The sequence below is a fragment of the Rhipicephalus sanguineus genome, chromosome 5 (assembly GCF_013339695.2).
Source record: "Rhipicephalus sanguineus isolate Rsan-2018 chromosome 5, BIME_Rsan_1.4, whole genome shotgun sequence".
NCBI classification, from domain to species: domain Eukaryota; kingdom Metazoa; phylum Arthropoda; class Arachnida; order Ixodida; family Ixodidae; genus Rhipicephalus; species Rhipicephalus sanguineus.
The window spans coordinates 168,245,897-168,270,226 of NC_051180.1; the positions used below are offsets into that span (position 1 = coordinate 168,245,897).

Genomic DNA, 24,330 nt, shown 5'->3' on the forward strand with positions numbered 1-24,330 from the left:
AATGCGCGGCATTTGCTGACATTTTCACTATTCCTGGGTTGATATAAACATTGAGTCACGTGTGGCGCATACCCGCATAACACCGCGTTGTGGTATGTGAGTACGGGCCACATATATTTATGTCCTCCTATGCCAATTTTGGTGTATTTCAAAGTGGAGGACATGACCCTGAGTGCAACCAGGCGTAGGTGGTGAGATAGATAGATAGATAGATAGATAGATAGATAGATAGATAGATAGATAGATAGATAGATAGATAGATAGATAGATAGATAGATAGATAGATAGATAGATAGATAGATAGATAGATAGATAGATAGATAGATAGATAGATAGATAGAAACGGGCAGACTATCACTCGTTCAGCAAAAATGCTACAATACATGGCCAGCTGCAAGACTTGCACTTAAGTGAAGCAGCTACACTTGCAAGGCCAACTGAGATCAGTTTTACGGTTTTTGAGGAAGACCCCACCGAGTAGGTATGTACCGTTGAAATCCTTGACGTTTGTCACGTTTGGTAAGAACAGGCGAAAAATTAGATCGTAGCAGAGCGCTGCCACGGCTCCACGGTGCATATATACATATACATATACATATATATATATATATATATATATATATATATATATATATATATATATATATATATATATATATATATAAAGCTGTGTGGGTTGAGAGGGAGACCTATCCTTATTAACATACGTATCATAACTTAAAGCTCGCCTCGCGGACCATACTGCAGAGGGTGCACAAGTAGAGCAAAAACAAAAGGCAAACTGCAGCAGTTAAATGAATTCGATGCAGAAACTTTGCTGAACTTGGAGTAGCAACAGTATTGCAGTCACTAGCACAATATGCGTCGCTCTATTTAAATGTGTAAGGCAGCTATGCTGCTAGAAATCTAGGGGGACCAGTTGTTCGTGAAGTGCACCATGGTTGGAAATATGGCACATTTTTGAACACACGGTGCAGTTCTGAGTTACTTCGACGTCACTGCCTTTTGGGATGATGCCTTTTCAAAGTCGGCCGCAGACGTTCTACGCAATCAAACCTTGAAGCTGTCATGCGAAAACAGGCACATCCAGAATTAACCATCAGGTGCATGTTTGCATTGAATCCAATCTTCACTGTCTTATGGCTGGAAATTGACGTATCAAGGAAGTCAAAGGTAATATGATGCAGGAATATAAGCTCCCACCTACACACACTACTAAACGACTGCTAGCCACTTCTCCCCAGCGCTTTGGCCTTCTCGTGCAACTTTTACGTAGGTGACGGGTGCGACAAAGCGAAGGCAGGTTGTAGCGCCCAACGCGTCAACAAAATGACCAGAAAAGCGTGCAGATAGTATGTACATTAGATAAGCAAGGCTGCGGGAAGTGTGTGCTAAGGGCAACTTTCACGCACGCCCACCTGTAAGATGCGTACTCAGCCACGTTCTCATGGGAACGGTGGCGAGGCCCGAGGGCCGCCTCTGCTTATCGCCACCGCCTCCGGAGTGGGCCGAGCTCTTTGTCTGCAGTCGAGTAGCAGCGGCGAACAAGTGTGGCCTAACGAAGACCGCTTCCTATGTTCTCACTATATAAGCGAGGACCTGCGGCTCGTCTGGCACCAGACGTCGGTGAAGCTGTCCACCTGGCTAACATGGCCAAGAAACTGGGCCCAGTCTTGGTGCCAGGTAAGAGCCGCGGAGTTCAAGCCACTTCTCTATAGCTGGGTCAAACGGGCGAATATTACTCGGTATATTCAAAGCACGAACGCAGCGCTGTAAAAATATTTGTCCTATAACGTCATTAGCAGCTGTCGTAGCAATCTCAGGAAACATATACACGAGACCACGAGCTCGTATGCGTGCAAGAGGGAAGGCTTTTTTTTTCGTATATTCCGAGTCTCCGAAGATTAAAATTTAGTACTTTCCATATGGCTCTAATAGCGGGTTTTCAGTTGATCTCAGTGTGCGTTATCGAGCGTTCGCGCAATTATCGTTCTCATATTATAAGTCGCCCTCTGCGCTTACGTGAGTTCTTTCAGGTGTCACAGGTCGCCAACCAGAGTGACCGGATGGAAAGGGCTGTAGAATCAAAAGTAGAAGAGAAATCAAAAACGATATTGCTTAAGTTGACCAATAGGTGTCAACACTCAAAATCCGCTTGAAGTCCAAATGTACCGGCGTTTCAGTTTCCACCACTTAAATATTATAGTATGCATATTGAAATGGCTATTCGGAGGTATCATAAACGTTATTTTGTGTAATTTGCGGTTAGGATGTAATAATCGCGAATAGAGTTATTAGCGGTCAGTGAGAAAGCTAGGTGCGTTACCTGGTTATTCAGAACCGATAATATAGAATACAAAACTAGGTAAATAATTTTCAAGTCTTTCATGGGACTATATATATCGTTAATGCTGGTGATAGAATTACGGAAACAGTGCGATAAAAAAAAAGTTACCTAGATAATCTTGTGCCGAAGATTTCTGCGCCAGCACAGTGTTCTCAATGACTTAGTGCGCAGCTGCCATTATATTTCTTGCTGACGTCGAGCACAACCTGTGATCGTCATACTGACCACATGCTCAAGTGTAAGTCGTTTTAAGGTAGGCTTCAAGTGACCTGAACACTTCCCAACCCAAGATATCATAAAGCCACTCCATATTTCCTTGTATTCCTCTTGCAGGTAATAGTGACGAGTGTCTAAGCGGTGTCCCTGCAAGCAAATGAATGTGCAGTGAGACTGAAAAGCAGATCCAAATCGTTATAACTTTAACGCTAACAAATGTAATAATAATTGTTCGGGTTTAACGTCCCGAAACCGTGATATGATTATGACAGAGGACGTTGTGGTGGTATCCGGAAATTTCGACCACCTGGGGTTCTTTAATGTGCACCTAAATCGAAGTACGCGGGCCTCAAGAATTCTTGTCTCCATCGAAAATGCAGCCGCCGCGGTACGCTAACAAATGTAATATTTGCGGGACTAAACAAGAGGCACTTCAGAGCTACGGATGGATAGGTGGGGTAGTTCCCATTCCAATTTTCGTTATGATCAAGAAAGACGCCTACGATGAGTCACTACCGTAGAATGGGAGCGTTCACGAGAGCTCGTCGTGTGTTGTGTGACAACCTTTTTTTCTATCGCCTTTCCTGAGTTTTGCATTCCCTACAAAAGGGACAAAAAAACTTCTAGCGCTTGCTAATTCTCAAACGCATGCAGTGCAAGGTATGTGTTTGCTAGAAAAACTTCCAACAGTCTACGTTAACTGTTGCAACAGACATTTGACGTGTTGCTTTAGGCACAGAAGCCGTCACAAGCTGCTAAGATTTACGTCGTTATTTAGGGCTACGGTGTGCCAAATGTGACCCCTCTTATGTTAGGTTCACAACACCAACGCTTTTATTTTTACTCAGGAAAGTACAGCAAAATGGTTCAAACCTAATGAAGAAGCCTGTCGCTTTAACTTCATACAACTACTGCTTGCCAGGGGGTTTATCGCTAAATCAAGGTGCTTCGCCTTATTCTCTTTGTACGCATAACTACAGGAAGGCGTTCACAAACAAGTAAATACCTTACTCCCCTACGCATGCAAAAATTAACATTTAACAGGCGCGTAATCAATAACAGAGCGATAATAGGTACAATCACTAATAGGCTGTAAAACAGGGGTGTCAAACACGCGGCCCGCTGACCTTTTGCTAGCGGCCAGAGGCCAGCACGTGACACTCTTCGTCTCATATTTTTTTATGACGTTGTGACTGTTTGCGACATTGTTAAATGGTGCTCGCATTATTTTCTCGGCTATCGTGATTAATAACCCTTTTTTTCGGGTAAGCTACACAGACGGGACAGGTCTTAAGCATTTTTTTTTGTCGTGACACCCAGTGTCGCCTTGTGTTGGAAAATAATCGCGAAACAATTTCAGGATCGGCGTCCAGATTTTAGTCATTGTGGATATCGGCATCGATATGTTTCTGGAATCCTAACGCCAAATCACCTTCAGAGATCATCCATATAAGAGATATAGGAAAGACCTTCTTTCAAATAGCAACGTTAGCTGACATTATCTTCAAACTCACCCCCCCCCCCCTGCGCCCTTACCACTTTTAGGGGCGAAGCTCCTTAAGGCGGCACCTGTTCGCCCCTCGTAGTCGTAGTAGTCGTAGTGCGTAACCAGTCGTAACGCTAGCACCAGATCTTGACCTCCAAGGTGGTGCCGGTGGGAGATTTTTCCTGTGCGTTGTTGAACAATAAAAAATTCGCAGCGTGCGCGTTAACTAAAAGCCGAATTCTTCTGTCTCTCATTCCCCATTAGCAGCCATTGGCATGTTCCAGTAGGAAACGTTAGTAGAAGTGTAAGTGTTAGCTAAAAGCCGACTTCTTCTGTCTTTCATTCCCATTAGCAGCCATTGTTTACCTCCAAGGTAGTACCTGGTGAGGTTTCTCCTGTGCGTGATTAAACAATAAAGATTTTGTTCAAAACGCCGTTGATTGATGAAATAAACCAACGAAAGACGCCGGATGTTTTCTAAAAGCAAAACGAAAGAACGCCAGATGTTTCTAAAGTAAAACGAAAAGATGCCAGCTGCTTAACGAAAGACGCCAGAAGTTTTCTAAAGCAATGGTTTTCTAAACAATGAAAATTCACAGCGTACATGTAAAATTAAAGTGAGCTGCAAGTCGTCATAACTCTCATCGAACCTTTAGTATAAACGCGCCCGATCTCACGTCGGTGATGATGTACTGGGCAGAATTCACGGAAGATTCACGGTTTACCGATGAACCTCCGCAGCTTCGCCCACTGTCCCGGCCCTTTGCGGGACAAACTTTCGTGACTGCGGCCCGGCAGGTCATGTGAGCTTCAGACCCCTGCTGTAGAATATCCTGAAAGGAAACAGCGCATATTATTCTGATCGAGTACTAAAATGATCTCACGTTTGTTAAATTCTAATCTTTCTTCACCGACGATTCTACGTCAGCTTACTAAGTATAGCTGAGTAATCGCTATGTCATCAGGCCCAGTTGACCCTAAACTGGCTGTCCTAGTGTTTTCAACGATCATTGAAACTCTCCTCGCTCGCGCTGGAACTTTACTCTCTTCACCCAAAACGTGACTGCGTTCACATGACATGAGAATGAGATTACATGTCACCGATCGTAAGATGTAGCAATCGAGCAAATCTGAAATAACACATTCCCTTAGGGCGTTGATTGCGCCATGCTGAAAACGAAAAGAACTCAGAACGCAAAGCCCATGTCGCCTAGCGTCTGTGCGCTAACCCGTAGTTGAGTGAGCACGTGTTCCTGCGAGAATTACAGCACAAATCCGGTGCGAGAAAATCGATAACGTGCGCTGCGCATGTCATAGGCGTAGGACGTCATACCTTTCCTACGAGGGATTCAAGCTTGCAGGGGCGCTCACCTTTCTCTTTCACGTGGCAAAAGACTTCTCATATCTCCTAAGGCGCTTTCGCTTCGAAATCGGGTTTGAGCACGAGTTTTTCGCGCGCGACGTCGTAAGCACTTTAGTAGGTTTTGTTTTATGCATCGCGAAGTCATATTCTAAATATAGAGTTTTATAAAAAAGGCAACGCGTTGACTTGATCTGCGAAAATGTCCACGAAGCGGCCGTTGTGATTCTTAGATTTAGCACCTAAATAAGTACAAGAGATACACGTTAACACACGCATGTACGCACAAGCACGCGCACGCAACGCATACACGTGAGTTGTGTGCCCGTCCACATGCGCTAAAATATTATTTTAACGTACCGAACCAAGAAACCGACATTGCAGCAATAATTTACAAGGGCACGTTGCTTTACCTAAAAGGCAATATTTAGAAATGCTTTTCTTATGAAGCCTATTCTTAGTTCTCACGACTCGCCCTTGCTCCACTGTCGTCTAAGTCAGGGGCGTAGGCAGAAATTTTTTTACGGGGGGGGGGGGGGGGGGCACCTCCTTGATCTGTAGTGGGGAGGAGCAGGCAGATGCGGTCGAGTGTCATTTTCTGCTCTGTCTGCTATGGCAAAAAAAAATTAGGGGGGGGGGTGGGCGCGGACGGGCCCGGTGTGCCCTAACGTGGTTACGCCCCTGGTCTAAGTAGAACGAAATACTTTTAAAAAGAAGGATGGCTGGGCCTCACTGGTACGCTTGAATCAGTTCTACTTGAGCAAAAGAATGGTTACAGTGAGTATGATATTTTACAATGAAGAAAACTAAGAACAGCATGAGGCTGGCGACGTGGGCTTCTTGGTTATGAAAAGTTTGAGGGGTTCAGTGCGAAAAAAGGACAGCGATAAAGACCTCCATCATAACTGAATTATATATCTAACTATAAAACCGATTTCAGGTAGGCTTTGTGTTTGCGATTTACACAAATACAAAAGCACCGTATAAGAGAGTCGCTATAGCTTTGATGGTAAGAGGTTACAATTGCAGAAGGAAATAATGAATGAATGTGTAACGATGAAATCATTACACCGAGTGCTAACGTGTTCGGGGAGATCGATTTGAGTGTGGAAGAATGAGCGAGTATCTTATAATGACACTGTAGCGAGTTCAAAAGTAGTATGGCTGAAGAATTAGGGGGAAGCTTTCTATAATTGGTTCTAGGTTCTGGTAATGAAGAGCTGTTGGTACAAGCGAATCGGGTATAGGCCTCTACGTGAGGAAACGCACTGTCAGTAATCATAGGGAGTGGGTGCTTTCCGTTAAGATTTATGAATTCGTATTCTAAGCGAGTATTTATTTAGTTTCTGCACTAATACAATACCGTTAGTCCTAAGTAATGGAGATAATTCTGATTTGTGGGTGTTACGTGTGATGATGGGAATTTTGGTATGCTGCAGTGGGAATAAAAGTGTAGGCTACGTGTTCCCACACGTTGCCCACGTCCTTCGTCGCCTTCGTCGACGTCACGACCACGTGACAATATGAGAGAGAATAAGAAAAAAATGTTTATACGTATACAATGGATTTAAATGGAAACATTCGATTGACAAATAACATGGTAAGCATATTACGATTAGTGTTTGTACAATTTTAGTAACAAAACCTGCAAAAATAACGATTGTGTGGTTGTTGGACGTTACAGGCTTATCTCCCTGAAAAATATGTGAGCACGGGGTGTCGCTAGAACCAACGCTTCGACAAGCGGACCTGTCTCCTTCAATGCTGAAACTTGCAGTACGCTTGTCGTACAAGTCCGCAGCAAGTCTATGTTCACGAAGTTTCGATCTCTTCAAGCTTCAAGACCCGCCACGGTGGTCTAGTGCATATGGTGCTCGACTGTTGATCCAAAGGTCGTGGGATGGCATCACGAAATACCGGAGGCCCGTGTAACTAGATTTAGGTGCACGTTAAAGAACACCAGATGGTCGCTTGTCGGAGCCCTCCACTACGGCGTTCCTCAATCGTGGTTTTGGGACGTAAAACCCCAACAATTATTGTTTTTCAAGCTTGCGTCTACCCGGGAGCTTTTGTCTTGAAACCATATTAATTAGGGCTTTAAAAAAGGAAAAATTCCCGCTTTAAAGAAAATGTTCACTTTACAACAAAACATTCCGGATATTGTGCATGGTGTCATCTTTATGCGCGACAGGCTGAAATCATCAAGACAAGGTCCTGATATTGAGAAATTGATTGCAATTAGATCTAGTGTCTGCTGATGCAGGACAGGCTATGACGCATACGAGAGCAAATCTTGGTCAGAGAATCGGCACACGCTTGTCTATCTGTACAGAAAGAATTAATCAATGGGTTGGCTATGTCCGAGGGTTTATGAAGGAGGAAATCCCTCAGTCGTATCATAGTTCATTCGGCGTTACGATTGTATCTACATAAAAAAATGTTGCATACGTTGATTTGTTTATTAACGGCACAATAAATATCATTTTAATAACACTTAGTTTTTGCCTGTTCAAGCAGTTTTTATAACAAGAAAGAGTATTTGCTGTACCTTTCGTAAAGGCTAGTGCTGATGGCTTTTTTTTGTAATGTTATCCCTTTTCCGTAGACAGTGACGCAAGCTGGTCGATAACCTTGGGTTATGAAAAGCCGGAAGCGTTTTTCTTTTACAATAAATTGCTGCAGTGTAATGTGAAGTAGAAATTAAAATCATTTTTGAAAATATTTCTTGTCGATGAAATTAAGGAGCGGATATTAGCAGGTAGAAGTCACGGAAAGAGACCGAGATAAAACAGCATTCGCGACACCTGGCGGCCTTCAAGAAGTTAAGGTACTTCCCTTCGGCCTATGCTTCGTGCCAAGAACGTTTTAAGGGCTGATGGACACCGTGAAATGCCTGAAGTGGCAAACGTGCATTATATATTTGGACAATATAATCGTATTTCTGGAACATTTGGCAGGCAGTTGAGGCGACTACATGCGCTTTCCAAGCTATACGATCTGCTGGAGTAAAGATTAAGCTGAGAGAATGTCGCTTTGGCTTCGAAGAGTTTCTTTTTTAGATGCGAAGTATCTTATGGCGGAGTTCAATCCGGTGGTGGTGGTGGTGGTGTGCGGCGTGACCGCCTTACTGCGCATGCGCATACCCTCTCCACTTCCCCTCTCCCTCAACCTTCCCCTCTCCACTTTTCCTCTCCCCCTCTCCCTTTCCTCCTCTCCGCTTTCCCACTCCCCTCCCCTCTCCACATCCCCTCCCCCTCCCCTCTCTTTCCCCTCTCCCATTCCCCTCTTCACTTCCCCTTTCCACTCTTTCTCTGAAACGCGGGCTAGACACGCCGAAATTCTCTCCTGCGCAACGCCGCGATGAGCACCAGCGCATGCGCGTCCCCTCCCCCTCTCTCTCCTCTCCTACGCTGCGCCCCTCTCGCACGCCTGCCGACCGCGATCCCCGCTCGCCCCACTCATACCTTTCTCTTTTTTTTTCTTTTTTTTTCTTCTTTTACCATCTATTTTCACTCTCACTGTCCCTTCAATCCCCAGTCCCCCGTGAGTGTGATTGAGGTGTCCTCACTTGAGAGACAGTTATCGTGCACTCTACACCCAATTTTCATTTTCATTTCCTTCTTCCTTTTAAGAATCACCCCCCCCCCCCTGTGAGAATTAACGGCCAGGCTAGAGGGAAGACAAGACGCGCGTAGCGTTCCTCTTCGCGTTCCACGACGCGGGTTCGGTAGCATGCCCAAAGAACGCCAACGGAACGCGATCGTGCAAGTGCTCCGGCTTCGCATCACCTCATGGTCCCCTTTAGCGGGAAATGATGTAATTTTTTAGGAAATGTCGCCAGCAGTGAAGGTGTGCGGCCTGACCCCGAAGAAGCCGCTGCCGTCGCGAATTTTCCAGCGCCATCTCAAAAAGAGGCCGTCAGACGCTCTTTAGGACTAGGCGCATATATTACCGACGCTTCACTGCGAACTTTTCACGCATTGCCTCGCCACTGACATGCCTCACCAAAGAAGTCGTAAAATTAGTGTGGGCTAAAGAACAGCAAACAGCGTTCAATGACCTGCGGCAAAGCCTCCAAAAGCCGCCAGTCCTCGGTCACTTTGACGAATACTCACCGACAGCGGTTCACACCGATGCGAGCGACGTCGGCTTATGGGTTGTACTTGTGCAGTTGCAAGATTTCGACGAATGAGTAGTCGCTTATGCAAGCAGAACTCTCTCTCTCCTCCACTGAACAGAATTATCAAACTACGGAAAAAGAGTGTCTTGCGGTGGTGTGGGTGGTTATAAAAATTCTCCGTGTTTGTGCGGGCGCCCTTTTAATGTTGTGAGTGATCGCCGCTCCATTTGTTGGCTGACGAACTTAAAAAAACGAAGCAGGAGGACTGGCGCGCTGGAACAATAAGCTTCAAGAATTCCACACCGGCTACTGTCTACAAATTGGCGAAGCGGCATACGGATGCTGATTGCCTTCCTCGAGCTCCATTTGAACCTGCGAAGGCCATAGATGACTACTGCGCGGCCTTTGTCTGGGCTGCCAACACGACTACAATGGCACGGCCACAACGCGACAACAACGCATTGGAGCCCGTCATAAGTTACAGAGGCGTTAAGGACATCTTACTCGAAATCAAGAAGAAAGGGACATGGGCACGGAATATAGCGCGTAGGCAAGATAAGCGCTGGTCATTAAAAGTAACTGACTGGAGTCCGAGAGAAGGCAAACGCACTAGGGGGAGACAGAAAGTTATGTGGGCAGATGAGATTAAGAAGTTTGCGGGTATAACGTGGCAGCAGTAAGCACAGGGCCGGGTTGATTGGCCGAACATGGGAGAGGCCTTTGCCTTGCAGTTGGTGTAGTCAGACGGCTGATGATGATTATGATGATGATAATGATGATTAGTTTCAGGAGAGTCGCACTTCCGCTGTGCCCAAGCTTTACGCAAGAGGCATAGCATCATTGTGCTTTCGCAACGGCTTCCAGTATACGGGGAACTTTTCTCCGAAAGGAAGCACCCAATTGCCCTTCGTTCCAACTCCATGCAGGAGCGAAGTACTACAGGCATGCCATGATCAAGCAACACCCATTCATTTAGGTTATACACGACTGCTGTGCACAGCAAGGCAAAAATACTACTGACCAAGACGGAATGAATCTCTTATAGGCCCATTTCCAACTTGGGTGCGGGTCGCAGATAGATTATCGTAGCCACAGACTACCTCACTCGCTATGCCGCAACCAAGGCACTGTGGGCATGGCAAGTGGAGCTGCCTGGTTTTGACGCTAGAGCATTAAAGAGCTCGTTAAGCGAAAATGCCGGTGTCGGAGATGGCGTCGGCTATATGGCGGCGTCGGTTGTGAGCAAAAAATCAGCGTTGTCCGCGAGCGAGAAATCTAGTAAGATGCAAATAAAGTAGTATTAAAAGACCTTTGGTTTAAGTGGGACCGGGTACTCGAACCCGCGACTCTCCGCTTCGTGACGTAATGCATTTAGCCGCCCGGCCACCACGTATACAGCCTCTAACATACAAACGGCCAACTATATACACCATTTACCGTTGGCGGTACGCACATCTAGGAGGTGCTTGAGCGTGGCACAGGCTTGACTATCACCCACTAGATGGCGCAGAGTGCCCACTGAGGTGGTCTACAGTGCATCGCCCCGTGTTTCGTCACGCCGCATGCATGGATAAGAAGCTGGAGGGAGTCCACATTTTGGCTTTCCTTGCGGCACGGTATACCAAGAAGCGAAGCCAGGATAGCGAATGGGAAGGCTACAAACACGGTTGGATTACGCTATCGCTTTCTTCTCTTGAAAGCGAAGCCCAAGCATCCTCCAAGTTCTTCTTTTTAAATGCGAAGCATTTCTTAGCGAACTTCTGCGACTTTGAGCGTATCTATCTATCTATCTATCTATCTATCTATCTATCTATCTATCTATCTATCTATCTATCTATCTATCTATCTATCTATCTATCTATCTATCTATCTATCTATCTATCTATCTATCTATCTATCTATCTATCTATCTATCTATCTATCTATCTATCTATCTATCTATCTAGAGTTACTGTATATGCTACCTTTAGGTAGCAGAGTTGCGCATCTGTTTTCCAAACGCCGCTAGCAACCATGCATTGCGGAGAAGCTGACGCTTGGGCCAATTTTTGTATTTCTCGACGCCGCCGCTGCAGCTCACTCAATTAACACTAGTCATCGACAGCCTATGTTTATCACCGGCCTTCGACACGCAAGACATGTTTATCGGCGACGCGGTAGGTATGTCGCCTGCAAAAATGGAGTGCGACTTCACCGCATAGCTGTGGTTGCTAGCCGGACCTATGCGCTACTCTGCTACCTAAAGGTAGCATATAAAGTTACTATCTATCTATCTATCTATCTATCTATCTATCTATCTATCTATCTATCTATCTATCTATCTATCTATCTATCTATCTATCTATCTATCTATCTATCTATCTATCTATCTATCTATCTATCTATCTAGCCGCCTACGACTTTGTGCTCTCCTGGCCGTTTCGTTAATTTGATTTGCACCAAATTTGGTATGGCGAAACATGACTTTATGACGAACATAAATGAGAGGTCATAACATAAAAATCATGATATCCATGTCATGAACGACATGATTTGCATGCCACTGTTCTGGTGCTCTTTCAGACGTTTCATTGCTATATACCAAAATTGGTATGGCGTGACAAGAGTGTATGACGAACATAAGTGGCAGGTCCTAACGTGCAAATCATGACACGCATGTCATGTACAGCATGCCTTGCGTGCCACGCTCATGGTGCGCTGGCGGTCGTTTCGCTTGCTTGATATAAATAAAAAATTGGTATCTCGCGACGTGACTCTGTGACAAACACAAATAACAGGTGTAACATGAAAATCATGACACGCATGTCATGCACAGCATACCTTACGTGCCACGCCCATGGTGCGCTGGCGGTCGTTTCGCTATCTTGATATATACCAAAACTGGTATTGCGCGACGTGACTGTTTCGAACACAAATAACAGGAGTTAACATGAAAATCATAACACGTATGTCATGTACAGCATGACTTACGTGCCACGCTCATGGTGCGCTGGCGGTCGTTTCGCTAGCTTGATATAGACCAAAATTGGTATTGCGCGACGTCTGTGTGGCGAACATAAATAAGAGGTGGTAACACGAAAATCATGACATGCATGTCATGTAGGCATGATTTAGACGCCACGGTCATGGTGCACTCGCGGCCATTTTGTTACCTCGATGTATACGTAAATTAGTATGGCATGACAGGAGTGCCCAACATAAATAGCAGGTCACGCATCCTATATATGTAGCAGAATATATGTTTCATTAGCATGGCATATGCCAGATTGTACACGCATGCATGTATGACAATCTCGCGATATATGGCGAACTAGATGTCACGACATGAATGACTTCATTAGCCTCAATGACAAAGAAGACGATGTATGCAGCTCTTGGCTGGCTGCTTCGCATTACATCGGTTCTCACACTGCGTGGGATCTGCCGATTTTTTTCTTTTTTTTATATAGGAAGGGCTGTACTGAGGCACGGCGCTCCGTCAGTGGTGACAACTGAGAGGGGAATTGCGTTCAGAGCCCAGCTATTAAATACTGTTTTAAGACTTAGTTGCATACCTCATTGGCGAAAGACGCCATACAGTCCCGAAATGAATGGTCCAGAGCAGCGTCGCAACAAGAGACTTGCGGACGTGCTTTGATGTACGTTGACGTGGAACATAAGAACTGGGACGAGATCTTTCCGTATGTCACCTTCGCATACGATGCTGCCCAGCAAGAGAACACGAATGACACCATTTCGTCTGCTCCATGGTCGGGAAGTTACAGCAATGCTCGGGGCTGTGCTACCACTTGAAAACGATGGCGTCGAAACGGATGCTAACTACATCACTCAGCTTGCTGAAGAAGCCCGATACCTTGCGCACATACGTATTATTCGGCCGCAGGATTACGACTCAAGATGCTATAATTTCCGTCACCGACCAGCCTCCTACCAGCCGGGAGAGAAAGTTTGGGACTGGACATCAAGTGACATTTGTGCCCTGTCACACAGGAGCTGTTATGGCTGTACATTGGGTCGTATAAAGAAGTTATCCGACGTTTCACTGACGTTAACTAGGAGGTTTTACCCAATAGCCCGCATTGCTCAAGGCGTCGACGGCATGCACTTGACGTTGTGCACGTGATTAAAATGAAGCCTCAATTGTCCGAATGAAATCACTGTACTGCCAATGAGTACAAACCCTGCTTCCGTGAATATAAAGCATCGGAACGATGCTTTCTTGAAGGGGAGGCTGATGTCAACACTAAAAGCTTGCAGCAAGACAATAGAGCAGAATGAAGTGGGAAGCAAGAGCAGCGACCACCGTTCCTCTGAGGAGGAAGAGAATAAAACGTTTATTGAGAAGAAGAAAAGAATAAAAAAAGAATAGGAGGGGGAAACGTGAAGGGTGGTTTCCGCATATTCCAGGACTCTAGTGGCCGCCGCTGCCAGCTCGGCTTGATCTAGGAGACCCCTTTGGGTCTTTAGGTAAGTTCGGGCGATGACTTCTTCAGAAGGCTCCCACAGCTTCTTGAGCATCGGAGGCGACTGCACCTCCATGAGTTTGCTATGACATTTCCATGTGGCATGCTATAGCGTTGGCCTCGACTCTCACCACGGATATTGGTGTAGATATGCATTGGAATTTATGTGGTGAAACGTCCCCGAATGTGTGTGTGTGTGTTAACTTCCATGTTTCTAAGGTTACAAGCTTCGTCTAATTTCAGTGATTCATGCGGTGGGCATATCGCTGTGTTGCCTTCCGTTGATGTTCCAGTACACCGCGAGCAGTGTGAGGTTCGTATTTGTAGCTGGGTGATTCCACGAGAGATCGAACATGCCTGTCCGGTCGCAATTTTTGTTTTGCTTGGGTTTTTTATATGTTATGTGGGCACATTCAAAGTGCACGGAACTGAAAATTTTATTTCCGAGAAACGCTCCCAGCGTGCCAAAAAAATATTTGAAGGTGGCGGCGCGGACCTCCTGTTTTTGTTCACTGCAATGTTTTCGGATTTCACGGCCGAATTTAACGGGAACTATAAATGATGTGTCGAAAATTTTTTTGTTGGTTTTAATACGCATTACTGTGAATTACATCCATGCTTTTTTATGCCGTCCTCAAAAATAAAAAAATGTGAAAAAAAATGGCAAACCCGGTCCAAATCAACAACGTTTGCTAAGTTTGATGCGCCTTGGCGCCTTTCCTATTTCACACAGAAACTTCAAAACAGTGTCAAGTATTTCAAGGAGCTCTTGCAACATTTATGCGGGAGATCATTTTCCTACAGGCAGCGCAAAATAAGAAGAAAATAGTTAAAGAACGAGTTTTTTTCAAAAAAGTACGTTTTCAAAAAATAAGAAAAAACTCGGGCCTCAATTTCGACGTCATTTTTTTGTCGAAGAGCGCTTATGTCAGTGAAAACACCATGTTAATATGTATGTCCTCATTTGCTTTGTTCACGAGATTTAACGGGCCAAAATTACCCTTGCGGCGTGTGCTCACTTCAGTGCGATTGATAGTTGTCATCAGCTTGTATTGCACGTAAATCTAGTTTTAATTATTTTCCTGCAGTAAAACACTGCTCTTGTGTCTTGTCAAGAAAAATGTATTCTCAAACTTTAATTGTGTCTAGTGTGTGCGGGGGTGGGCTGCTGCCGCTCTCTAAAGGCCTAACGCGTACGCACTTTGCAGCTTACAACCTCAACTTACCCCGCCAGTATTCGCTAATCAAAAGCACGCGAGACACCGTGAACACATGGTTTAGGTCACTTTGTCAAAACTCTCCTTGTACACAGAATAAAGCATCTGTGTGCAGCGAAGGCCAACTTAATTTGTAACTAAATGCCACAGTCAGCAGGCGTGCTGTTATGCAGTTGTTTTCTCACTGCCTGCTTGCTTCCCTTCCATTACGTGCATTGTACGCTCTAACCATCTTCCCCATTCGACGCACACTGTGCTTAAACAACATTTGTAAAAAGTTAGCTCAATGATTTCCGAGCCGTTTATTTCACTTGCCGCTATCACATGTTTTCGGCGTCGCAGATAACGTCTTCCTGTATCATCTCGACCTTTACCTCAGCGTTTGAACAGCCAGAAAACGTGCGGTGCGGCATGATTAAGCCATGAGTGGCCGAAGCTGCCAAATTTATGATGTTTTGTTGCCACTTTACTAAAGTCCTTTCCCACGTCGAGGACAGCAGAGGTCATTGGTGGCGCCATGCAGACGGACACTACCCTTAGTTTTGACAATGAGTGTGGCCTACAAATTATTACATCCCAAAGCGGTTAGACACCCTTAGTCATAAAATGTTAAACCGTGAGCAGTTCTGGAAAGGCATTCATGACAGCTGTGCAGATGTGAGATAATTTGTGCGGCGCCGTTCAGTATAAACGTTTCGACTTGCTCTAGGCAGGGCTGGGCAGTATCGCGATACAAGAGTATCGCGATAGTATTTCAGAGATACTTTTGAGTATCTGTATATCTGTATCGAGATACATTTGAAAAATGTATTTGTATCTCAGTAGTGAAATACATTTACGATGTATCGCCTGTATTGCGATACTATGCCGGACACGGGTATCTCGTTACATTGTTTTTTTGTGTCGGAAATGAGTTGAGGCGTGTTTCCAATGGGAGAATGACGTTTCTTTTTTCTTTTTTGTGCCAAGACACGCAAAGACGCGTCGCCGGTCGCCGAAAGATAGGGCGGCGATGGTTTCCCCTCAAGCACAGAGTGGTCCATCTGGTAAAGCGCGCGACGCCGCAGACGGCACAATCGCGGGGGCAGTGCTGTCGGCCTCTGCCGACGAAAGTCGCTATCTCTCAAGGTCAGTGCAGCATGCCTAATTTTTTTTCGGGTGGCAAGCCATTACTTCGCGACACACCGCGCGGATACCGCCTTGGAACAGACTTTGCAATGCTTCGCGTGCGTTCAGTTTGCAAAGCGGCGGCACTTCTAAAAGCAGTTCCCGTAGTCACGGCGGAAGTGACTAGAAGATGGCTATCTTTGACGCGCTTTCAGTCACCTCTCCAATGTCAGGGTGCGTTCCTAATTGATTACATGCGTGAAACGGTCTTTTGTGGTAGCAGGCTCCCCCACCGCCGGAGCCGACTTCGCCTGTTGCGGCGTTCTGAAATGGGTGCTGGTAGCGTCGGTGGTGGTGACAGCTTCATTGAAGCCGACAGGGTCAGACGGCTTAGGATTCCGAAGATGGGGACATACTTCGGATTCTGAACAGTCAGAACAACCCAAGTGAGGGCGGAAGTGTTTCGGTATCTAGATGACCCAAGAAGAGATATCGCCACGCTGCAGGGCAATCCGGCTATGAAGGTGGTATTTATTCACTGTAACACGAATTTGTGCTCGCCTTCAGCGGTAGACAGACTTTTCTTTCGTGAGTCTTGTGCTTAGGCTGAACCGACGCTCTTAGAAGACAGCCCATTTGAGAAGCCTACACAGCAACCTTCTCAGCAAAGCAGATCTTCAAAATAAACGTGTGATTTTCTCAATTCACTGGTGTTCATTAGTGATTCGAGTGATTTGCTTAAAGTGTGCTATTTCTAGCGTAGCTTAGTTCGTTCGCCAAGTATGTCGATTTTGGTGTCCAATCCTTGTTACTGTTGCCGTGAAATAGTGTATTTTTATTGCAATCGATACTTGTAATTATGTCATTATTACTAATTATGTACTTTGTCCGCCCCCCCCCCCTCCCCTGCAATGTCTTTATGGCGCTGAGGGTACTGTAATAAATAAATAAATGAACTGAACGTTTCGATGCGCTGTAACTTTAATTACAACATTATGCTGCACTAATAAGTGTCTTTGCGTAGTATGAGCATCCTTGAAATAAAAAAAAAGTATTCCAGTATCTGTATCGCTGTAACTGTATTCCGGAATACTTTTTTCGTCTTATTGCAAAAGTATCTCCGAAATATCCCGTTACGTTAAAGGCAAATGTATCTCAATATCTGTATTTTAGGCTTCCAGTTCATGTATTTCGATATCTGTATTCCGGAATACTTTTCTGAGTATCTCTGCCCAGCCCTGGCTCTAGGTCTAGCCGTTCACTACACGCGATGCGTGCGGCCCATGACTACGCCCGATTGTTCTGTGCCGATTATTTACGCGTTCACAAAAAGAAGATTGCTGAGGAAAACGTTTTCGTTGCGCAATTTTTTTTTCTTTGCTCTTTTTGTTGTTGCCTACCTCCAGAAGCTACTGTCATAGGCTGAGGATCTTCGCGACACCTGCGAAGTCTGCTTGCATTGTTTTGCGCTCCTCAAGGAAAACCTGTCTACATCTAACCGCGAAGAGGTAGACCAGGCATTCCTTCAGGAAGAAGAAGCGATTGATATCTTGAACAGGCGCGCCAATCTTTCCTCTGATGATTCTAGGCGAGATTGTAGGCTGCAAACTGTTTACAGGTTAGCCATTTAAAGGGCGGCAGCAGCTTACTTTTGCACACTCTAGACACAAATAAAATCTGAGAATACATTTTTCTTGACGAAGAGCCACCAGAGCAAGGTTTTGCTGCAGCAGAATAATTAAAACTGCGATTTACGCACAATGCAAGCTAATAACAACCATCAGTCGCACTGAAGTGAGCACACACAGCAGGGGTCATTTTGACCAGTTATATCTCGTAAACAAAGCAAATGAGGACATAAGGACATATGATATTAAAACCGTGTGTTCACTGACATAAGCGCTCTTCGATAAAAAATTGTCGCCAAAATTGAGAGCGGAGTTTATTTTATTTTATTTTTTTGAAAATCTACCTACCTTTTTGAAAAAACTCGCTTCTTTAACAATTTTTTTCTTTTTTTGCGCTGCCCGTAGGAAAATGATCTTCCGTACTAATGTTGCAAAGGCACTTTTCTATAGTTGACATTGTTTTCAAGTTTCTGTTTGAAGTAGCAAAGGCGCCAAGGCGCCTTTAACTTAGGACCCTTTTTTTGATTTCGGCCGTGTTTGTCATTTTTTCATATTTTCGTTTTTTTAGGACGGCATAAAGAAAGCATGGATGTAATTCACAGTAATGCGTATTAAAAGCAGCAAAAAAATTTTCGACACATCATTTATAGTTCGCGCTAAATTCGGCCGTGAAATCCGAAAACATTGCAGTGAGCAAAAACAGGAGGCCCGCGCCGCCACCTTCAAATATTTTTGTGGCGCGCTGGGAGCGTTTCTTGGAAATAAAATTTTCAGTTCCGTGCACTTTGAATGTGCCCCCATAACATATAAAAAACCCAGGCAAAACAAAAATTGCGACCGGACAGGCATGTTCGATCTCTCGTGGAATCACCCAGCTGTCGTTCTTCGCTGAATTTGTCTCATACCGAGCTAAATTCTGTGCAAGCTCACTACCTGAGATACCCTCCTGGCCTGGGCACCAGATTATAACATGGTCTTGTGGAAGCTTGTCACCCAGTATTCTCGAGGCAGCATTCGGTAGTCCACCACGTAGAAACATAAGCCTCGTGGGAATCAGACGGACCAGCGCTGAGGTATTTTCCGCCTCATTAGTTTAATGGCTAGCGCAATAGCCGCTGCTTCCGCTGGTGTGGTGCAAGTCCTTTAACCGACGTTGTAATTGTACACTGCAGTGTTTGAACTGCTACTATGACGCAGCTCTGGCTTAATTTGGCGGCATCGATGTATGCCACCTCGTGACTTTGACCGAACTGTTTTTGAAGCTGTCGAGCTCTAAGTTTGTCTTCTCGCTCCGCGGTACAATTCTCTGATGTTCTGCGGACTGAGGGATGTAGTTTTGTGTGGTCGTGTTTCCCAAGCCATTTTAGCAATGTTCTACCTGCAGTATTGTTGTCTAGTGGGGTATCCCAAGCGAACGAGGGTTTCTCTGCGTACCTTTGTCAGGCGTAGTCGTTCCTCCTGCACAAGAAGCTTTGCTGCCGCGAACTCTCCGAAAGCGTTGTACACTTTAAGCGCTTCTACCTTTTCATTTGATGCGTTTAGCGGTACACCTAAAGCAAACTTTGTATTCTCCCCGTATGATTAGGTCGATCGCTTTAATTTCCGTTCGTGCGAGCTCCTGATATGGAAGTCCATATGTGACTCTACTAAGGATGAAGTCTTGTACCAAGCGTAGGGCTTCCCCTTTGTTTAGTCCATTGCGCTTCCTTGTTATCCAACCGTGATTTTGCTTGCAGAGCGGAAGCGATAAATGCTACCGCACGCTTTTATAGGGAAATCGCGCGCTGGGCTGACACTTTTGCGCTTAGCTCGTGCTGCAGAGTGGTCTCTCCGAACTTTGCATCTCCGTAATTTCCTTGGTAGAAAAGATCAAGAGTTTGAACGTCGTAGGGCTCTTCGGAATTTGGGACGCCCTACGAATGATTCGCAGAATGTCGCGTCAACAACCCCCCCGCTAGAGAATTCCCGAGCTTGGAGAATTTCTTTCACATAGTGACGTAGGTCTGCGCGCAGGATCTTGCATACGGTAGCCAATGCATCTGTACTGGGGCCATTTGTTACTGTAGTTGCAATGCTACACTGGAACTGCCGCCAAGAGCTTCAATAAACTGATATCTAGCGCAGTTGTAGGCACTGAAATAATTTCACGAAAAGCGACGAACAAGCGGCGTTTCCTGCTTTCGGCACTATTTGTGCATGTTATGTTTACCCTGCGTAGTTAAATTAATTAAAGAAGAAAATGTGAAGTGTATAACAAGTTTTGGTGACCCAAGTCATAGGGCGGATTGCTGCTTGTAATGGTGCAGGTGAGGCAAGCCAATTTTAATTCCAAAGATCCCGGGGATTCTATTGAAGGGACGCTTACTCTATAGTTAGACGCACAGCGGTTTAGGGGGTACTTTGTAGTCGCGTTACCTGAATTATATGAGCTTCCGTGCGCTGCTTGCAAAAAAAAAAAAAAAACTCACATTGAACTACAAAGGAATTGGCGCCCACTCTTTCTACCCCCTTTAATGCGCAGAGCTATTTGTATAGTAATCGAGTTGTCGATCGCAGCAACACCTGCAACGCCTGATAGACTTCTCACGTGCTTATTGTGTAACCAGTCAAGTAGGCGGCAGATTTTCTTGCATATATATTATTCTTTGGGCGCGATCATCCATTCGTACGTACCACACAGATGAATGAGCAATAAAGTTAGCTGTAAAGGCTAGGGGTATTGGTTTGGACCTTAGCCACATTGTTTATGTTGTGAGGGCTAGGCTGGGGCGAGGAACACTGGAGTCGAAGGAACAGTATTTATTGGCCAAGGCACTTAAATAAACACGCTGAACTTGCGCATGAGAGCGCTACAACGGCCGTACACACGGGCGTCGCGGTCGGCATCGGCTATTGGTGGCGAGATCGAGCAAAGTCGGCACATAGCGGCGAGAGGACGAAACCCCGCGGTGTGGATGGCTCCTTGCGTCGTCTGCTAGTCACACCGTGCTCGCATGTGTGCGTACGTCATGCGCGTCCTCAGATTACAGCTTATTCCGTTGTGCTAGCACAGTATCAAATGCTTGTACGTATGTCTAGACGATATACACAGGCATTTCGCCTTACGAGACTTGTATGCACTCTAATTAGTGAGTACATACCCGTGTCGGTATGGCGCTAGGTCTAACCATCGTACCGCTCATTCGCCAAAATCATTTCAATGTGGGTACCGCTTGCTCGTTCAAGCACGTCACATAGTTCATTCGGCGTCGTCCTAAACAAAAAAAAAAGTACTAAATGTCAAGGTGTGAATGCAGAATTTTAGCGACACCATCTCGTGATATGTTGGCGATTTGTAAATCCTTGTGATACCGCAAAGCATGAACTAGCGTCTGCAGAGGGTGGTAAGCGGTGAAAAAGACCCGAAGCCACGCATTTCTGCAGCAATACGCGTATTCATGCAAACAGAAAAGCAGAGTGCACAAAGTTTTACTTCATCGCAGAAATACAGGCTATCTTTCTTTGTATCCGCTAGCGCAACAAGTAAATACTTCAATGGCTCAGTCGCGCAACACAGTTTATGTTGTGGTATAGGCAGAACACAATTTAAACACGTGCAAATAAAGCAAGAAAAAACATCGAGCACAGTACAAAACACGAATATGACCGAAGGCCAGTACCCCATTTATTGGCAGATACTTCTCTCACAATTAATAGGTACGTTAGGACGGTTGTGTGCATTGATGTGGCAATGGAGGGCGCATACTTCACCATTAGGCTGCAGTCAACGCGCTTTACTTGCCAACAATGGACTCAAACCGCCTACGGCGAAGCGCCGCTGCGTACATTTGTATACGCGCCGCCGACCGCCTATCCACACAAACGCGGCGACGGTGATGCCACCTATAGCCCGATCTCGCGGCGAATCGTTTTCGCCTCGGAGACGAGGCAGCCGAGAGGGAGACGCTCGTTAGGCGCTGCCATCTGTCGGGCGGCTGGCGAAGTGAGACGGACGGCGTTGGAGAGGCTGTCCGCTCACATGCGGCCCCACTTTCAAGATCAAAGCCTTCTTTGATCGAGGCACCAAAGACTGGCAACGTACATGACATAAAACACAGGGCATGACCACCGACAAGCACTAACATAAAAGCAAGATACAGGCAAGGTAACGGAGAAAAGTTCCAAGAACAATGTCAGTCGCAACTGGAAAAGTACGAATTAAAAAAATGGCACGAGCGCAGCATCGTTACAACGCCACTTCGTAATCTTGTAAATGGGTAGGCAGTCTGCGCTATCGTATTGGACGCCGGTCATTTAGTGGCGGAGAATCGGCATGCCCTGACCGAGGAGGCAAACCGCTGGTTGGATGTGTTCATGTGGCTGGGAGCAAGAAAGCGAGTCACGATCATTGGTCAGGGAGGGCTTCCGCGCTGCTTCATCGGGACCATTCGTAGGTGATGGCGGCACGTAATGTTTCAGCTGGGGTACATGCACTGTTCTTGGCTGCGCGGGCTGTCGGGTGCCCGCGCTCAAAGCAGGAAAGGCCTTAAATGTGTTGGCTGTAAGACGTTCTGCGAGCTGGTAGATGCCCTTTAAGCGAGGGGACAGTTTCTGGAGGCCCTGAAGAACTGGCTGTTGGCAAGGGACCCACACAAGATACCCAAGACTGAATGTATGGGGACGATGCGTTCTGTCGTATATGCACTTTCTGCGATGCTGTGCATCTACACAATTCACCATAGCTTCCGTGCCATGTGCTTGGGCATCCAGAAGGCGATCTGTGAGAGAAGAGTTGCTCACTGGCCGGTATCGTTCTGCTGGGAGCCTTGGGATATGCCCGAACAGCAGCTCGAATGGATTGAAACCCGTGCTATTATTGAACGTAGTGTTTACAGCGAATGTTGCTTCCTTTAACTTGGTTACCCTCGGTCCTCCGTACCTCTTTTTCCCCGCTTTACATATTGGAATGTTCTTACATATCTTTATTAAACCTCACTATTCACTAGTGCTGTTTCTTCTTAATTCTTGTTTAGTTTTGCAATGCATAGTTCCGCACTCAACAACGTCAACAGGACAGACCGGTATGCTATAGTTGGTACTGCGTGCATTGAGCTTTACCGCCATGAAAGGATGGAGAGCACGACGGGATGACACAAGAACACTATAGATAACGTGTCATTGTGTTTTCTGTCATCCTGTGTTGTTTTTGTCTCGTTTGGCTTAATACCATATGCCGTTTATCGGTTCACTAGATATTAGCACCAATTTAGTATTCAGCAAAATAAATGGCATCACTTATGAAACCGTTATGCAGCTGTGCTTTGCATTCATGTTCTACCTACCAAACAATAAAACTTGTATTAAATTTATAAACAAACAATTTATAAATAAATTATGAACGGTGTTCCGGCCAGTTAATAGCGCCCCGCAGAAATGTCGATTATTCAATTCATCGACGTAAAAACTTTGATCGATAGCGATTATTTGTTCAATTGTTAGAGCTCGCAATAATTAATCCTGCTTCTATTCAAAAATAAATTGACCATCCCCAGAACAGATGTGTTCGAAGCGCAAATTATTCTAACGCTCTCACAGCTAGATTCACTGCACGTTAAACACTAAGAAATAAGTACAACTGCACTGACTGCTCACGCATTACGTTACTGCAGCGTCCTGCGCAATGCTGCTGCTCCTGTGCGCACTCCTGCCCCGAGGGGAAGCCTCCCGCGCCTGCAACGCCTGCGGACCGGAGTGCGTTACTGCGTGCGGGACAGCCATGTTCCGGGCCTGCTGCTTCAACTACAACCGCAAACGGAGCGGCCCCGCCACAAGCAGCTCCGGATCAGAAATCCGGGACATGGCGGCCTCCGGCGGCGGGTCAGCAAACATGGATTCAACCGACAGCGCCACCTTTGAGAGTCGCAACGAAGCAGGAGATGGTGCGGCCGGCAGCGGAATTCGACAGGATGCCTGGGCGCTCTTTTGGATGCTGCCTGCGCGGCAGCGGCAAGCTGCGCTATTTTAAAACGGGCACTATGAATAAACACTGAATAAACGGAATGGTGGACGAATAGCATGATTGTGACATGTGTTTGCTGACAGGCCACAAACTGAAGAGCGCTGTGTACGGCCATCATAGGCGTGCCCAGGGTTCCCCATTAGAGGGGGGGCAAAGGTTCTTCGCAGCGCTCCCCCCACCCTACTAAGTCAATGTATGGGGCAGATGTTGCGCCCCCCCCCCTTCTTAGGTGGCTAGAAGGGTCAATGTACGGGACAGATTTTGCGCCCCCCTCTTAGGTGATTAGGGGGGGCGGCCGCCCCCCTGCCCCTGCCCCCCCCCCCCCCTGGGCGCACGCCTATGACGGCCATCATTCCGAGGCGATGATACCTCGCCGTAGATTCCCAGG

At 46.0% G+C, this 24,330-nt stretch overlaps 1 protein-coding gene across 1 annotated transcript; it reads left to right on the forward strand.

Moving 5' to 3' along the window:
- Positions 1–1,341: 1,341 nt before the first annotated feature.
- LOC119394423 (uncharacterized) lies at positions 1,342–23,992 on the forward strand. The gene is made up of 2 exons (XM_037661723.2): positions 1,342–1,683; positions 23,593–23,992. The coding sequence occupies exons 1-2, from the start codon at positions 1,575–1,577 to the stop codon at positions 23,946–23,948; spliced, it is 465 nt and encodes a 154-aa protein (XP_037517651.1). The 5' UTR covers positions 1,342–1,574; the 3' UTR covers positions 23,949–23,992.
- Positions 23,993–24,330: the final 338 nt, after the last annotated feature.

Excerpts from the sequence above, each read along its gene's own strand:
- LOC119394423 (XM_037661723.2), top strand. The coding sequence starts at position 1,575 with ATGTTCTCACTATATAAGCGAGGACCTGCGGCTCGTCTGGCACCAGAC. Across the intron at positions 1,684-23,592 it reads GGGCCCAGTCTTGGTGCCAG|CGTCCTGCGCAATGCTGCTG; the intron begins GTAAGAGCCGCG and ends ACGTTACTGCAG.